Source organism: Rhinoderma darwinii, chromosome 1, assembly GCF_050947455.1.
Source record: "Rhinoderma darwinii isolate aRhiDar2 chromosome 1, aRhiDar2.hap1, whole genome shotgun sequence".
Classification (NCBI taxonomy): Eukaryota; Metazoa; Chordata; class Amphibia; order Anura; family Rhinodermatidae; genus Rhinoderma; species Rhinoderma darwinii.
The window spans coordinates 472,616,210-472,635,858 of record NC_134687.1 but is presented as its reverse complement, the minus strand read 5'-3'; the positions used below and the strand labels follow the sequence as shown (position 1 = coordinate 472,635,858).

The 19,649-nt window shown below is 41.8% G+C and overlaps 1 protein-coding gene across 2 annotated transcripts in view; it reads left to right on the top strand.

Moving 5' to 3' along the window:
* Positions 1 to 19,649, top strand: part of BRI3BP (BRI3 binding protein) — a 49,558-nt gene that overhangs the window by 6,323 nt on the left and 23,586 nt on the right. Inside the window, exon 1 of one of the 2 annotated variants that reach the window (XM_075833512.1) lies at positions 13,900 to 14,278. The exons of the other annotated variant lie outside the window; for it this stretch is intronic. Within the exon in view, the coding sequence (XP_075689627.1) occupies positions 14,087 to 14,278 (192 nt within the window). The 5' untranslated portion in view covers positions 13,900 to 14,086. Of the gene's footprint in view, positions 1 to 13,899; positions 14,279 to 19,649 lie in introns of those variants that run through there. 2 annotated transcript variants of the gene reach the window in all.

Below are 19,649 nucleotides of genomic sequence, written 5' to 3'. Positions count from 1 at the left end.
AACCTTAATGACCAAGCCATTTTTTACGTTTTTCCATCGTCGCATTCCAAGAGCTATAACTTATTTATTTTTGCGTCGACACAGCTGTATAAGGTCTTGTTTTTTGCGGGACAAGTTTTATTTTTTAATAGCACCATTTTGAGGTACATATTATTTATTGATTAACTTTTATTAACTTTTTTTTTGGGGGGGGGAATAGAAAAAAACCTGAAATTTCGCCACGCTTTTTCGCATCCTAAATCTACGCCATTTACCGTGTAGTATAAATAACACAATAACTTTATTCAGCGGGTTGTTACGATTGCAACTATACCAAATTTGTATAGTTTTTGTATGTTTTATTACTTTCACACAGTAAAAACACTTTTTTTTCAAAATTATTTGTTTTTATGTCTCCATATTTGAAGAGCCATAACTTTTTTTATTGTTTCGCCGATGCAGTTGTATGGGGACTTTTTTTTGCGGGAAGACTTGTAGTTTTTATTGGTACCAGTTTGGAGTAGGTGCAACTTTTTGATAATTTTTTATCACATTTTTTTAAAGTCGGGATTAACAGAAAACAGCAATTTTTCCAGAGTTTTTTATTTAATTTTTTTACGGCGTTCACCATGCGGGTTAAATAATGTAATAGATTTATAGTGGGGGTCGTTAGGGGAAAAAGTGTGTTTTTCATATTTTTTTTAACTTTATGAAACTTTTTTTTTACTTTTTTACTAGTCCCACTAGGGGACTTTAATATGCCATCATCCGATCGCTATTATAATACACTTTTGTATTGCAATGTATTACTGCCTGTCCGTTTAAAACTGCTAGGTCATGCCTCCGGCCTTTATTAGGCCCCCGGCTGTCATCGGAGACACAGACACTCGGCGATCTTATCACTGGGTGTCGGTGGGAGAGGGAGGGAGCGCCCTCCCTCTCTACAAAACCACTCAGATGCGGTGCACGCTATTGAGCACCGCATCTGAAGGGTTAAACGGGTGAGATCGATACTTATATCGATCTCACACGTTCGAGCAAGGACGCCCCTAGCTACATCTGGCAACTGAGATCAGGGAGATTTGACAGCTCCCTGCTCTATTTATTTATCCTGATGCGGCGCTGTAAAAAGGCTTATGCATCAGAATAAAGCCCATTAGTGGCCGACGTGAAAAGGCGTATTAGCGGTCACTAGCGGGTTAAACCCTTTCTTGCTCTTGGATCCACCTCTGGCTTCGCCTAAAAAACTAAGCCGAATACTGCATCAAAACCATGTGTGTGTGATTCTTAGGGACAAGGGTTGACTAGGCCCGAGGAGGCATAAGGGGGACCAGGGCATCCTTAGCACAGTGGTAGTGGCTAGGGTAGAAAATGGCGCTGGCCATATGATCGTCAGCGCCAATGAGTCCAGGGGGTGGGGGAGGTGACCCAAACCACAGGAATTATCTTTTTATGTACACTACCGTTCAAAAGTTTGGGGTCACCCAGACAATTTTGTGTTTTCCATTAAAACTCACACTTATATTTATGAAATGAGTTGCAAAATGACTAGAAAATATAGTCAAGACATTGACAAGGTTAGAAATAATGATTTTTATTTGAAATAATAATTTTCTCCTTCAAACTTTTCTTTCGTCAAAGAATGCTCCATTTGCAGCAATTACAGCATTGCAGACCTTTGGCATTCTAGCTGTTAATTTGCTGAGGTAATCGGGAGAAATTTCACCCCATGCTTCCAGAAGCCCCTCCCACAAGTTGGATTGGCTTGATGGGCACTTCTTGCGTACCATACGGTCAATCTGCTCCCACAACAGCTCTATGGGGTTGAGATCTGGTGACTGCGCTGGCCACTCCATTACAGATAGAATACCAGCTGCCTGCTTCTTCCCTAAATAGTTCTTGCATAATTTGGAGGTGTGCTTTGGGTCATTGTCCTGTTGTAGGATGAAATTGGCACCAATCAAGCGCTGTCCAGAGGGTATGTCATGGCGTTGCAAAATGGAGTGATAGCCTTTCTTATTCAAAATCCCTTTTACCTTGTACAAATCTCCCACTTTACCAGCACCAAAGCAACCCCAGACCATCACATTACCTCCACCATGCTTGACAGATGGCGTCAGGCACTCTTCCAGCATCTTTTCAGTTGTTCTGCGTCTCACAAATGTTCTTCTGTGTGATCCAAGCACCTCAAACTTCGATTCGTCTGTCCATAACACTTTTTTCCAATCTTCCTCTGTCCAATGTCTGTGTGCTTTTGCCCATATTAATCTTTTCCTTTTATTAGCCAGTCTCAGATATGGCTTTTTCTTTGCCACTCTGCCCTCAAGGCCAGCATCCCGGAGTCGCCTCTTCACTGTAGACGTTGACACTGGCGTTTTGCGGGTACTATTTAATGAAGCTGCCAGTTGAGGACCTGTGAGGCGTCTATTTCTCAAGCTAGAGACTCTAATGTACTTGTCTTGTTGCTCAGTTGTGCAGCGGGGCCTCCCACTTCTCTTTCTACTCTGGTTAGAGCCTGTTTGTGCTGTCCTCTGAAGGGAGTAGTAGACACCGTTGTAGGAAATCTTCAGTTTCTTGGCAATTTCTCGCAAGGAATAGCCTTCATTTCTAAGAACAAGAATAGACAGTCGAGTTTCACATGAAAGCTCTCTTTTTCTAGCCATTTTGAGAGTTTAATCGAACCCACAAATGTAATGCTCCAGATTCTCATCTAGCTCAAAGGAAGGTCAGTTTTATAGCTCCTCTAAACAGCAAAACTGTTTACAGCGGTGCTAACATAATTGCACAAGGGTTTTCAAGTGTTTTCTAATCATCCATTAGCCTTCTATCACAGTTAGCAAACACAATGTACCATTAGAACACTGGAGTGATGGTTGCTGGAAATGGGCCTCTATACACCTATGTAGATATTGCATTAAAAACCAGCCGTTTGCAGCTAGAATAGTCATTTAGCACATTAACAATGTATAGAGTGTATTTCTGATTAATTTAATGTTATCTTCATTGAAAAAAACTGTGCTTTTCTTTCAAAAATAAGGACATTTATAAGTGACCCTAAACTTTTGAACGGTAGTGTATCTGCAGGTTGAAATACTTACTGTATGTTGGCAAAAACATGAGAGAATTTAGGAGAAGGATCCTCGAACATATAGGGGACGTAAACAACACGAGAGAAAGCCAGTGTTTCGACATGTTGTAGATGTGCATGGGGGTGACGTCCAATCTCTTAGGTTTTTTTTCTTGGAAGTAGTGGGGGCAGGGGCGGATTGAGGGTACCATGGGCCCCGGGTACTTTTTCAAGTCTGGGCTACCCACCCCCCAATCACTGAATACAGAACTTTGAAGACGCTGTACCGTATATATTTGCAAATTTCTGTTTAGGCGGCCACAGATCTGGAATGGTTTTGAATTAGCTGTAAAAGCAGAATGGCCCATACAGAAGAGAAAAAGCCGAATATTTTGAGACACTAAAGTGGTTAGGAGCTTTTTAACTTTTTTTATTTTTGTGTCAATGGAGTGGTAATAGTACTATACACTGTACTCCTGAATATAATAGTACTATACACTGTGCTCCTGAATATAATAGTACTATACACTGTACTCCTGAATATAATAGTACTATACTGTGCTCCTGAATATAATAGTACTATACACTGTGCCCCTGAATATAATAGTACTATACACTGTACGCCTGAATATAATAGTACTATACACTGTGCTCCTGAATATAATAGTACTATACACTGTACCCCTGAATATAATAGTACTATACTGTGCTCCTGAATATAATAGCACTATACACTGTGCTCCTGAATATAATATAATACTATACACTGTACTCCTGAATATAATAGTACTATACACTGTACTCCTGAATATAATAGTATTATACACTGTGCTCCTAAATATAATAGTGCTACACACTGCACTCCTGTATATTATAGTACTATACACTGTACTCCTGAATATAATAGTACTATACACTGTACCCCTGAATATAATAGTACAATACACTGTGCTTCTGCATATAATAGTACTATACACTGTACCCCTGAATATACTAGCACTATACACTGTGCTCCTGAATATAATAGTACTATACACTGTGTCCCTGAATATAATAGTACTATACACTGCGCCCCTGAATATAATAGTACTATACACTGTGCTCCTGAATATAATAGTATTATACACTGCTCCTGAATATAATAGTACTATACACTGTGTCCCTGAATATAATAGTACTAAACACTGCGCTCCTGAATATAATAGTACTATACACTGCGCTCCTGAATATAATAGTATTATACACTGTACCCCTGAATATAATAGTACTATACACTGTGCTCCTGAATATAATAGTATTATACACTGCTCCTGAATATAATAGTGCTACACACTGCACTCCTGTATATTATAGTACTATACACTGTACTCCTGAATATAATAGTACTATACACTGTGCTCCTGAATATAATAGTACTATACACTGTACCCCTGAATATAATAGTACTATACACTGCGCTCCTGAATATAATCGTACTATACACTGTGCTCCTGAATATAATAGTACTATACACTGTACTCCTGAATATAATAGTATTATACACTGTGCTCCTGAATATAATCGTACTATACACTGTGCTCCTGAATATAATAGTACTATACACTGTACTCCTGAATATAATAGTATTATACACTGTGCTCCTGAATATAATAGTATTATACACTGTGCTCCTAAATATAATAGTGCTACACACTGCACTCCTGTATATTATAGTACTATACACTGTACTCCTGAATATAATAGTACTATACACTGCACTCCTGAATATAATAGTACTATACAATGTGCTCCTGAATATAATAGTACAATACACTGTGCTTCTGCATATAATAGTACAATACACTGTACCCCTGAATATACTAGCACTATACACTGTGCTCCTGAATATAATAGTACTATACACTGTGTCCCTGAATATAATAGTACTATACACTGCGCCCCTGAATATAATAGTACTATACACTGTACTCCTGAATATAATAGTACTAAACACTGCGCTCCTGAATATAATAGTACTATACACTGCGCTCCTGAATATAATAGTATTATACACTGTGCTCCTGAATATAATAGTGCTACACACTGCACTCCTGTATATTATAGTACTATACACTGTACTCCTGAATATAATAGTACTATACACTGTGCTCCTGAATATAATAGTACTATACACTGTACCCCTGAATATAATAGTGCTACACACTGCACTCCTGTATATTATAGTACTATACACTGTACTCCTGAATATAATAGTACTATACACTGTGCTCCTGAATATAATAGTACTATACACTGTGCTCCTGAATATAATAGTGCTACACACTGCACTCCTGTATATTATAGTACTATACACTGTACTCCTGAATATAATAGTACTATACACTGCACTCCTGAATATAATAGTACTATACAATGTGCTCCTGAATATAATAGTACAATACACTGTGCTTCTGCATATAATAGTACTATACACTGTACCCCTGAATATACTAGCACTATACACTGTGCTCCTGAATATAATAGTACTATACACTGTGTCCCTGAATATAATAGTACTATACACTGCGCCCCTGAATATAATAGTGCTATACACTGTACTCCTGAATATAATAGTACTAAACACTGCGCTCCTGAATATAATAGTACTATGCACTGTGCCCCTGAATATAATAGTACTATACACTGTACTCCTGAATATAATAGTATTATACACTGCGCTCCTGAATATAATAGTACTATACACTGCGCTCCTGAATATAATAGTATTATACACTGTGCTCCTGAATATAATAGTGCTACACACTGCACTCCTGTATATTATAGTACTATACACTGTACTCCTGAATATAATAGTACTATACACTGTGCTCCTGAATATAATAGTACTATACACTGTACCCCTGAATATAATAGTACTATACACTGCGGTCCTGAATATAATCGTACTATACACTGTGCTCCTGAATATAATAGTACTATACACTGTACTCCTGAATATAATAGTACTACACACTATACCCCTGAATATAATAGTACTATACACTGTGCTCCTGAATATAATAGTACTATACACTGTACACCTGAATATAATAGTATTATACACTGTGCTCCTGAATATAATAGTACTATACACTGTGCTCCTGAATATAATAGTGCTACACACTACACTCCTGTATATTATAGTACTATACACTGTACTGAATATAATAGTACTATACACTGCACTCCTGAATATAATAGTACTATACAATGTGCTCCTGAATATAATAGTACTATACACTGTGCTCCTGAATATAATAGTACTATACACTGTACCCCTGAATATAATAGTGCTACACACTGCACTCCTGTATATTATAGTACTATACACTGTACTCCTGAATATATTAGTACTATACACTGTGCTCCTGAATATAATAGTACTATACACTGTGCTCCTGAATATAATAGTGCTACACACTGCACTCCTGTATATTATAGTACTATACACTGTACTCCTGAATATAATAGTACTATACACTGCACTCCTGAATATAATAGTACTATACAATGTGCTCCTGAATATAATAGTACAATACACTGTGCTTCTGCATATAATAGTACTATACACTGTACCCCTGAATATACTAGCACTATACACTGTGCTCCTGAATATAATAGTACTATACACTGTGTCCCTGAATATAATAGTACTATACACTGCGCCCCTGAATATAATAGTACTATACACTGTACTCCTGAATATAATAGTACTAAACACTGCGCTCCTGAATATAATAGTACTATGCACTGTGCCCCTGAATATAATAGTACTATACACTGTACTCCTGAATATAATAGTATTATACACTGCGCTCCTGAATATAATAGTACTATACACTGCGCTCCTGAATATAATAGTATTATACACTGTGCTCCTGAATATAATAGTGCTACACACTGCACTCCTGTATATTATAGTACTATACACTGTACTCCTGAATATAATAGTACTATACACTGTGCTCCTGAATATAATAGTACTATACACTGTACCCCTGAATATAATAGTACTATACACTGCGGTCCTGAATATAATCGTACTATACACTGTGCTCCTGAATATAATAGTACTATACACTGTACTCCTGAATATAATAGTACTACACACTATACCCCTGAATATAATAGTACTATACACTGTGCTCCTGAATATAATAGTACTATACACTGTGCTCCGGAATATAATAGTGCTACACACTACACTCCTGTATATTATAGTACTATACACTGTACTGAATATAATAGTACTATACACTGCACTCCTGAATATAATAGTACTATACAATGTGCTCCTGAATATAATAGTACTATACACTGTACTCCTGAATATAATAGCACTATACACTGCGCCCCTGAATATAATAGTACTATACACTGCACTCCTGAATATAATAGTATTATACACTGTACCCCTGAATATAATAGTACTATACACTGCGCTCCTGAATATAATAGTACTATACACTGTACTCCTGAATATAATAGTATTATACACTGTACTCCTGAATATAATAGTACTATACACTGTACTCCTGAATATAATAGTACTATACAGTGGCGTAACTACCACCGTAGCAGCTGCTACGGGGCCCGCGGCATGAGGGGGCCCGTGTCGCCCGCCGGCACGGGCCCCCACCATGGCCGCAGGCTCCGCTAGCAGCCGCTATGGCTGCTACAGCGGGACGCCACTGAACACTACGGCAGAGCAGGGAGGTATCTCCCCGCTCTGCCATTAAACAAAAGACATGTATCCCCTATCCACAGGATAGGGGATACATGTGTGATCGCTGGCATTGATAGGGAGAACGGGGGACTGAAAGTCCCCTGAAGTTCTCCATCACAAACCTCGGACTTCCGGGGTCTGTGTCGACAGCTCCGTAGAAATGAATGGAGCGCCGGTCGCGCTTGTGCGCATGCGTGACCAGCGCTTCTTTCATTTTTATTGAGCTGCCGACACAGACGCTGGAAGTCAGAGGTTAGTCATGGAGAACTTCAGGGGACTTTCAGTCCCCCGTTCTCCCTATTAATGCCAGCAATCACACATGTATCCCCTATCCTGTGGATAGGGGATGCATGTTATTTGTAGGACACACTGTAGGTCGCATTTTTTTGGGGTGTTGGGGACGCTGTATGGCGTTCCCTACAGGGGGGGGGCTGTATGGCCTTCCCTGCAGGGGGGGGCTGTATGGCGTTCCCTGCAGGGGGGGGCTGTATGGCATTCCCTACAGGGGGGGGGGCCTGTATGGAGTTCCCTACAGGGGGGGGCTGTATGGCGTTCCCTGCAGGGGGGGGCTGTATGGCGTTCCCTGCAGGGGTGGCTGTATGGCGTTCCCTGCAAGGGGGGGCTGTATGGCGTTCCCTGCAGGGGGGGCGCTGTATGGCGTTCCCTGCAGGGGGGGTGCTGTATGGCGTTCCCTACAAGGGGGCGCTGTATGGCGTTCCCTACAGGGGGGCGCTGTATGGCGTTCCCTACAGGGGGGCGCTGTATGGCGTTCCCTACAGGGGGGGGCGCAGTATGGCGTTCCTTACAGGGGGGGGGCTGTATGGTGTTTCCTACCTGGGGGGCTGTATGGCGTTCCCTACAGGGGGGCTGTATGGCGTTCCCTACAGGGGGGGCTGTATGGCGTTCCCTACAGGGGGGGCTGTATGGCGTTCCCTACAGGGGGGGCTGTATGGCGTTCCCGTACAGGGGGGGCTGTATAGCGCCACACAGTCCCCCCTGTAGATAACGCCACACAGTCCCCCCTGTAGATAACGCCATACAGACACCCCCTGTAGATAACGCCATACAGACACCCCCTGTAGATAACGCCATACAGACACCCCCTGTAGATAACGCCATACAGATACCCCCTGTAGATAACGCCATACAGACCTGTGCCCCTGAATATAATAGTACTATACACTGTGCTCCTGAATATAATAGTACTATACACTGTGCTCCTGAATATAATAGTACTATACACTGTGCTCCTGAATATAATAGTACTATACACTGTACCCCTGAATATAATAGTACTATACACTCTACTCCTGAATATAATAGTATTATACACTGTACCCCTGAATATAATAGTACTATACACTGTACTCCTGAATATAATAGTACTAAACACTGTGCTCCTGAATATAATAGTACTATACACTGTACTCCTGAATATAATAGTACTATACACTGCGCCCCTGAATTAAATTGTGTCAAACACTGTTAAGTAAAACACCACACACACTAACAATGCCCCCTGTAGATAGCGACAGTCACAATGCCCCCTGTAGATAATGCCAGTTACATTGCCCTCTGTAGAAAATGTCCCCCGTAGATAGCGCCAGTTACAATGCCCTCTGTAGATAATGACCCCTGTAGATTGTGCCAGTTACAATGCCCTAAGTAGATAAAGTCCCCTGTAGATTGTGCCAGTTACAATGCCCTAAGTAGATCATGACCCCTGTAGATTGTGCCAGTTACAATGCCCTCTGTAGATAACGTCCCCTGTAGATTGTGCCAGTTACAATGCCCTATGTAGATAAAGTCCCCTGTAGATTGTGCCAGTTACAATGTCCTCTGTAGATAATGACCCCTGTAGATAGTGCCAGTTACAATGCCCTATGTAGATAAAGTCCCCTGTAGATTGTGCCAGTTACAATGCCCTCTGCAGATAACGTCCCCTGTAGATAGTGCCAGTTACAATGCCCTCTGTAGGTAAAGTCCCCTGTAGATAGTGCCAGTTACAATGCCCTCTGTAGGTAAAGTCCCCTGTACATTGTGCCAGTTACAATGCCCTCTGCAGATAACGTCCCCTGTAGATTGTGTCAGTTACAATGCCCTCTGTAGATAAAGACCCCTGTAGATTGTGCCAGTTACAATGCCCTCTGTAGATGACTTGCGAGATCACGCTGTAAATGACAGGTTACAGGGAGATAACGCTTGCTCTGCTCTAAGTACCACACAAACGTTACCGAAGTGCCCGGTGGAAGGAATGTCTAGTCACTGTGTAAACACTTCAGTATTGTTAATGTGTTAGTATAAGACAGCACATACTGATCTAGCAGGATCACTATGCGCTGTGTAAATGAATGGAGAGGAGTGCATGATGCTGATTGGTCAGCGTCATACACTTCTCTCCACAACGCCCACTTGGTCTAAAGTAAAAACACGCCCAGTTGTGCATTAAGAAACTAATTAGCATAAAGCTAAAAATCGCTCATAACTTGGTGAAAACAGATCATTTTTCTAAATAAAAAGCACTGCTGTCGCCTACATTATAGCGCCGATCCCCTTATGTAGGAGATAGGCCACTTCTAATGTGGTGACAGAGCCTCTTTAAAATGCAGGCAGTTTTAGAGACTGTTTTTGAGTTTACATTTTTTTTGGTCTATAAAATCTACTATCATTTTGTTGACAAAAAAAAAAATCATCAAAAATTGGGTCGAAACCGAAGTGGAATCTGCTCCAAGATAGGGCAGAATGCTTTTTTTTTCAGTGCCTTGGGTTGGGGCGTTTTTGATGTTCATTCTGATGAAGAAAATGTATCAAAATCAGCATAAAAAAACTGTGTGAACATACGCTATAGCTTGGTTTGTTTCAATAAGGGCATGTTCACACTGCGCTCAAAAAGATTACGGTTAAACGTGTCAAATATGCTAGCGGTTTTGTAAAGCACTTTTTAAAATACAGGTGTTTTTAACGCATATTCCACGTTTTTTGACGAGTTTTGTATGTTTTTGGCGCGTAATTAGGGCTCACTTAAAATGGCAGTACTATTAGGGCTTATTCAGACGAACGTTAAATACGTCCGTACAACGCGCGTGATTTTCACGTGTGTCGCACGGACCTATATTAGTCTATGGGGCCGTGCAGACAGTTCCGTGATTTTTACGCAGCGTGAGTCTGCTGCGTAAAACTCACGACATGTCCATTCTTTGTGCGTATTTCGCACATCACGCACCCATTGAAGTCAATGGGTGCGTGAAAATCACGCGCACCACACGGAAGCACTTCCGTGGGACGCGCTTGATTCGCGCAACAGCAGTAACACTATGAATGTAAACAGAAAAGCACCACGTGCTTTTCTGTTTACAAACATCCAAACGGAGTGTCATAATGATGGCGGCTGCGCGAAAATCACGCAGCCGCGCACCATATGAACATGACACACGGAGCTGTTAAGTGCCTTTTGCGCGCGCAAAATGCCACGTTTTTTGCGCACGCAAAACGCACACGCTCGTGTAAATCCGGCCTTAATGCGTGAAATACACGCTGTGTGAACGGGCCCTAACATCTATGGCCTCCTTCACACACTTTTTTTTTTCAAGTTTTAAAACAAATTTAAAAACCCCATGTGTTTCATGCGGCTTTAGGGCAATTTTTACATACATTTTTGGTGGACTTTTTTATTCATCATTATTTTGCACAAGTGGTTTTTAACCCCTTCCCCCTGCTTGCATTCTGGGCCCTAATGACCAAGCCATTTTTTACGTTTTTCCATCGTCACATTCGAAGACATCGTCGACATAGCTGTGTAAGGTCTTGTTTTTTGCGGGACAAGTTGTACTTTTTAATAGCACCATTTTGGGGTACATAGAATTTATTCATTAACTTTTATTAACTTTTTTTAGGGGGGGATAGAAGAAAACCTGAAATTTCGCCAATCTTTTTTGCTCCCTAAATCTACGTCGTTTACCGTGTGGTATAAATAACAGAATAACTTTATTCAGCGGGTTGTTACGATTGCAAAGATACCAAATTTGTATAGATTTTGTATGTTTTACTACTTTTACACAGTAAAAACACTTTTTTTTTCAAAATGATTTGTTTTTGTGTCTCCATGTTTGAAGAGCTATAACTATTTTATTGTTCCGCCGATGCAGTTGTATGAGGGCTTTTTTTTTTTGCAGGAGGACTCGTAGTTTTTATTGGTACCATTTGAGAGTAGATGCGACGTTTTGATCACTTTTTATCACATTTTTTTTTAAAGTCAGGATTGACAGAGAACAGCAATTTTTCCATTGTTTTTTATTTTATTTTTTACGCCATTCACCGTGCGGGTTAAATAATGTAACAGCTTTATAGTCGGAGTCGTTACGGACGCGGCGATACCAAATATGTGTAGCTTTTTTGCTTTATTGTGTTTTTTTAATAGTAAAGCATTTTGTAAGGGGAAAAGGTGGGTTTTTCATTTTTTTTTTCAAATTTTTTTATTAACTTTATTCAACTTTTTTTACTAGTCCCATTAGGGGACTTTAATATGCGATCATCCGATTGCTATTATAATACACTGCAATACTTCGTATTGCAGTGTATTACTGCCTGTCCGTTTAAAACGGACAGGCATCTGCTAGGACATGCCTCTGGCATATCCTAGCAGGCACTCACTACAGGCAGACCTGGGGGCCCGGCTGCCATCGGAGACACAGACACTCGGTGATCTTATCACCAGGTGCTGGTGGGATGAGAGGGAGCTCCCTCCCTCCCTCTCTCCATAACAACTCAGGTGCGGTGCATGCTATTCAGCAACGCATCTGTGGGGTTAAACGGGTGAGATCGATATTATATCGATCTCACCCGGTCGAGCAGGGACGCCCCCAGCCCTCAGCTACCTCTGGCAGCTGAGAGCAGGGAGATTTGATGGCTCCCTGCTCTGTTTACTTTATTCTAATGCAGCGCCGTGGAATGGCGGCGCTGTAGAATAAAGCCCACTAATGATCGCCGTGAAAAGGCTTATCAGCGGTCATTAAGGGGTTAAGTCCTATAGAGAAGTCTATAGAAAAAACCAGAACATTCTGATTTAAAGAGGCTCTGTCACCACATTATAAGTGCTATATTATTATTATATCTCCTACATAATATGATTGGCGCTGTAATGTAGATCACAGCAGTGGTTTTTATTTAGAAAAACAATCAATTTTGACGGAGTTATGACCTATATTAGCTTTATGCTAATGACTTTCTTAATGCCCAACTGGGCGTGTTTTACTTTTTGACCAAGTGGGCGTTGTACAGAGGAGTGTATGACGCTGACCAATCAGTGACAAATCAGCGTCATACACTTCTCTCCATTCATGAACTCAGACATCGTGATCTGTCACTTACTCACACATTATCTTTACTGAAGTGTCTTGCGAGCGAATAGACATCACTACCAGCCAGGACGCGATGTCTATTCACAACCCCGACACTTCGGTAACGTTTGTGTGGGACTTACAGCACAGCACATCGAGATCACGCTGTAAGCTGTCATTTACAGAGTGATCTCACGAGATCACCCTTGCTGTCATTAAGTCCCACACAAACGTTACTGAAGTGTCGGGATTGTGAATATACATCGCGTCCTGGCTGGAAGTGATGTCTATTAACTCTCAAGACACTTCAGTAACGTTAATGTGGGTGTAAGTGACAGCACACGCTGTGCGGAGTACATGAATGGGGAGAAGTGTATGACGCTGATTGGTCACTGATTGGTCAGCGTCATACACTTCTCTTCAGAACGCCCAGTTGGTCAAAAAGTAAAAACACGTCCAGTTGTCCATTAGGAAAGTCATTAGCATAAAGCTAAAATAGGTCATAACTCAAAATTTATTGTTTTTCGAAATAAAAACCACTGCTGTGATCTACATTATGTAGGAGATATAATAATAATATAGCACTTATAATGTGGTGACTCAGTCCTTTCCCATAAAAGAGTTTTATGCTCAACCCAACTATTTCATGGCTTTAGAAACATAAGCTAACAATTCCCTGGAGAGATTGTACACGACTTCATACATGTATTTTACAGCAAGTCCGAGGAGCAGATCGACCACAACCATTGTCCTCCTCCAGCAGCCGGTACTTCCTGCTCACCCGGCACTTCTCTATGATAACCGCCTATCTCCGGCTGGAACTGTTCGCTTTTATTTAGGAAGGGGCCGATCTTCCGGTGCTGGGAGGAGACGGAAGGCAGGACTCATACATTGTACTGTGGAAGACGTCTTCTGTCATCTGCTTATTTCTGCTGGGACATGGACCGCCTGCGCTCCAAGCTGCCATGGTTCCTCACCCTGCTGCTGCTGGTGGCGGTAGTGCTGGGTGCCCAGGCTACCAGGAATCGAGGCCATGACAAGCAGAACAACTCCTTCCGCAAGGCGGCCACCGGCTTCTACCAGACCATGAGCAGCACATTCGGCGAGGAGAACGTGAGAGCTGTACAGAAGGTGGGATATGACTCATGCCGTGACATGGGGTGGGCACCTCACGTCTACACTGAGCTCTGTCTGTGCAGATTCTCGTTCACTTTACCTATTGCAAGGGCGAATCCATTCCCATCCCCCTCCATGTAACTGACCATAGCAAATGCTCATCGCATTGATGCAATACATTGTAATTGTGGAACTATGTGTGTTGTGAGTGCCGCAAGAGGGTTCTATGTGGTAAACGTAGCTAGAAACGACAGGCTATGCATAGAAACCATCTCTGGTGGATTAATGCCCCCTGCATGGTTTACCACCTCTTTGGTAATGCTATTAGAAAGTATAAGTAACCATACCTGCCAACTTTGGAGAAGGGACGAAAGGGAGATTCTTAAAATAGTGGTATGTGCACTCCTTTTTTTTTTTTTTTTTTTTAATATAAAGGTCACCCCCAACCTCTAATTTCACAAATAATACATGTGACTTTTCCTATCACACCCCAAAATTAATACAGACCCTCCAAATAAATGGAGACCACCTAAAGTAATCCAAAGCTCATACCAGGCGTGCGGGTACTCCTATCTCCCCATTCTTGCAGTCCTCTATGCTCCCGGCGCCGCTGCATATAATGTCCTGATACTGGCCCCGGCCTCAGTATGTTGTCTGCGGCGGGATGAGTGGCACGCAGGAGATTTGCCCGCTCTTCCGAGAGGTCTCCGTTTTTCCAGGTGTGTTGGCGAGTATGTAAATAACCTATTGTTTTCGTTTGAGATCAATGTCAGTAATTCTAAAACCTTTCGAGATTCCGCTCCTCTCCCCAGCAGCAAGCATCCGTTATTTGCCTCTACTCAGTTGTTTTGCTTCTGATGTGATGTCATCCACAATGATGTCACGTCTCCTGACTGCGGTGGCCAATCCCCACTGGCTGTAGTGACGTTTCGTCTGTAGTGATGTAACGTCCCAGGACCACAATAATTGAAACATCGCGTCAGAAGCAAAGCACCTGAGTGATGGCAACTGACAGAGGCCAAGGGCCCGAGCAGGATTTCAAGGGTAAGTGTATTAGAACGTCTTATATCCTTCAATAAGGCCTGATTTACACGAGCGTGTGCGTTTTGCGCATGCAAAAAAAGCTGCGTTTTGCGTGCGCAAAAGGCACTTAACAGCTCCGTGTGTCATCAGTGTATGCTTTTCTGTTCGTGATGCTTTTCTGTTCACATTCAGTTTGACAGCTGTTTCGCGAATCACGCAGTTCGCACGGAAGTGCTTCTGTGCAGCATGCGTGGTTCTCACGCACCCATTGACTTCAATGGGTGCGTGATGCGCGAACCGCGCACAAAGAAAGGACGTTGTGGGTTTTACGCAACGCACTCTCGCTGCGCAAAATTCACGCACTGTCTGCATACCCCCATAGACTAATATAGGTGCGTTCGACACGCGTGAAAAGCACGCTCGTGTAAATGATGCCTTACTGTGGGGTTCAGGTTTTTTAATTATTGTGGGGAAAAAAACATCCCTTTAACTGTTAAATTAGATCATTGCATTTCCTTAAGACGGGGTTCAAACTGCATTTTTAACAGGCGTTTTTTTTATTTTGGTTGATAAACTCAGATTGTGGGACATGTGAGTTTATCAACCAAAATATAAAACACATATTAAAAACGCACAGTCTGAACCCAGCCTAATAAGTGTCTTTTACCTGTTGCATTTACATTCAAGAGCGATTCAGGTAAAGAAACAAGGCTGCTTCCCAGCGCCATCATCACAACACGGGCAGTGTTCGTCGCCCTGTATTCTGTGAATGAAGAGCGAACTATGCATTGTGCCGTTCCTCTGTTCTAAGAAGAGATACTCCAGAATTATTTCATGGGGGGAAAACAAGTATTTACTAAAACAGACATGTCAGGAGAGGTAGAAAAAAAGAAGGTAGGCAGCACTCAAAGGGTGAGGATAAATCATCCGTGGTTTATTCCAGGGTGTGACATTTCAGCTAGTATTAAAGGGGTTTTCCAGCCAGTAAAAATTTATATCCTCAATAGCTGATCAGTCCGGGTCTAATTACCGGGACCCCTGCCGATCGGCTGTTTTGAAGGGGATGCAGTGCTCGTACAAGCGCTGCTTCCCCTACATTTCTACTTGCTTAATATGACCCCAACTGATCCGCTATTGATCGCCTGTCCTGAGGATAGGCCATCAATTTTTACTGGCTGGACAACCCCTTTAACCCTTCAGGACCGAGGTCATTTTGGCCCTTGAGGACCAGCCCCATTTTTTCACATCTGACGTCATTTTATGTGGTAATAACTCTGGAATGCTTTTGCCTATCCAAGCAATTCTGAGAATGGATGGGTGATGCGCAAAATACTCAGAATAATAGGACATGCAGTGAGATTCGCGCAGCGGACACACGCGTGAAAAACACAATGTCTGAATAACCCCATTGAATTGCATAGGTCCGTGTGACGTCCGTTGTTTTAATGCGCATAACACTGATGTGAAATACGCCCGTGTCAATAAGGCCTCATTCTGAAAAACCTGCCTCCAAACCCGGTGTGGTAGAGCCTAGCGTGTTTCCCAACCCAGTAAGTATTCTGGTTATGGAAATACTTGTATGGGGATTAGGTACTTAACTTTTTCCCACCTTATTGTTTCATTGTGAGACCTCTAGGAAGTCTAAGAGAGAACCTCCATCTCATAAATGTGCCATATGTCACAAAAAACGAATAATCTAATAACAAAAAGTCCCTATGCCATTCCTGCAGAGAATATCATTAGGGAGGAGCAACCATCATTTATGGAAGAGATTAAGGGAATGGTCAAGCAGGAGATCCAATCTTCTTTGGCCTCCTTCTCTCAGGCATCTTTTCCCTCTAAGCCCCCTCCCACACCTAAGAAAAGAAAAATTGTGGTAGAAGAGGATTCAGGGTCTGAAGGGGGTAGTTACCTTCTCTCTCTATTGCGTGATATCCCGGACGAAGGAGAATTGCCGGGACCTTCTGCTCCCCAAAAAGAGAAGTATAGAAAATATGCAAGAACTTAATGCAGCAAGAAGCACTATAGGGGTAGAAGAGAGAGAAAATACTTGTACGATCCAGGACGGAATGTTTTCTAGACTACGGGCAAAAAAGAAACTATGCTTTCCCACCCGTGAAAATCTTCAAGGACTCATTAAAGATGAATGGAAATTTCCTGAAAAACAAGTCCCTTGGCCAGCGGAATTCAAAGATAGATTTCCACTGGATGAAGACACATTAAAATGGATGGAAGTGCCAAAAATTTACATCCAGGTTGCTAAATTGAGAAAAAAGGCTACCCTACCCTTTGAAGATTCTTCACAATTAAAGGACCCACTAGATAGAAAGGCTGACAGCCTATTGAAGTCATGGGGAGCTTCTTCTGCCTTACTACAAGTAAATATAGGGGTGACCTGTGTCACAAGATCCATCTATAGATGGTTTAATCAGTTAGACGGTCACCTAAGGGAAGGTGACATAATTGCTTCCATTCCATTACTAGCCAAGGCAACCGGGTTCCTAGCTGATGCTTCAACTGAATCCATCAGGATCGCTTCTATAGCAGGAGTGCTTCCTAATACAACTAGAAGAAGCTAAAAATGTGGACAGGGGACCCTCTGTCATAAACAAAACTATGTGATATCCCCTTCCAAGGGGAATGTGTTTGGGCCGAACTTAGATGCCCTCTTGGAAAAGGCTTCCGATAAAAGGAAGACCCTTTCGGAACCTAAAGTTTCAAAGAAAAAGCAGTCCTTTTGTCCCTTTCGAGGTCCGTCTCTAAATTATAGAGGGAAAGGCACAACCGGTAGATGGAGCTATCAAAAAGGTGGAAAAGGAAGAAATATTTTCCTTAACCGAAATAAACCATACCAGCATATACAAGGACACCAAGATTGTGGGGGGCAGAATATCGAAACACCTAGTACAGTGGAAGGTGATCACAAATAACCAGTGGATTCTTTATTCTATAGAGGAAGGGTTCAAAATAGAATTTATCTCCTATCCCCCCAGAAATATGGTTATCACGTCCCTTCAAAAATAACACTAAGAGAAGGTCTTCAAAAACTAACACAGGAAGTTTTTCCCTTGTCCCTCCAATGGAAAGAGGGTTAGATCACTACTCCTGCCTCTTTCTAGTCAAGAAACCCAACTCCTACAGGATAACCCTAAATCTCAAACCCTTAAACAGATTTATAGTTTACCACAAGTTCAAGATGGATTCTTTAAAATCTGCAATACCTCTGATAGGTCAAGATTTTATGATGGCTACAATAGATCTACACGATGCATACTATCACATCCCTATTTATCGGAAATATCAAAAAATTTCCTAAGGTTTGCCATACTGGAAAATCAAAAAGTAGTGCATTACCAGTTCAGGGCCCTCCCATTTGGGATATCATCAGCTCCCAGAATATTCTCAAAAGTGATGGTGGGGATAGTGGTCTTCCTCAATCTTCAAGGTATTAAGATCATTCCTTATTTAGACGATCTCTTAGTCTCACCCAATGTTACTTGCTTAAAAAATCACATCCAGACACCGCAGGTCCTACAGAGTCTGGGTTGGATTATAAATATAAAAAAATCAGATCTATTCCCTTCGAAAAGAAAAGCTTTTCTAGGGATTCTCCCAGATTCCCACAGACAAATTTATTTTCTTCCACAGGAGTAGATAATTTTGTTGAAACAAAATAAGTTACCTACTACAACCAAGACCGATATCCATAAGGATGGCGATGTCAGTCCTAGGGTCCATGACATCCTGTATCGAAGCAGTAGCATGGTCTCAAGCTCACTCCAGAGAATTGCAAGACCTAATATTCTCAAAGAGGAACAGATTTCATATTTTCCTAGACCGAAAGATCTTACTGACAAGGTCAGTAAAAATCTCTCCCCTGTGGTAGTTGAAAACCAACAATCTAAAGGGGGGAATCCATTGGCACCAGTATCCTGTGAAAACTATAACTACGGATGCAAGCAACAGGGGATTGGGAGCAACACTAGAGTGGTTCTTTTCGGGGAATGTGGCCAAAACAAGTCATCACTCGGCAAACTTCAGAGAATTAAAGGCAGTCCTGGAATCCCTGAAGGTAACTGAACATCTTATCCAAAATTCTCACGTGAGGATTTATTTGGACAATGTGACGACAATTGCATACGTGAGACATCAGGGAGGCACCAGACCGAAAAACCTGCAGATCCTAGTGGGTCAAATATTTTCTCTGGCAGAGCCTCTGCCATTTTCCCTGTCAGTTCTCCACCTCCAAAGGTTCCTCCAACATCCAGGCAGATTTCTTAAGTCGAAAGAACTTCGATCCAACCGAGAGGCTTCCTGTTTTAGGCACCAATCTCCACATAACCCAAAAAATGGGGATCTCCGG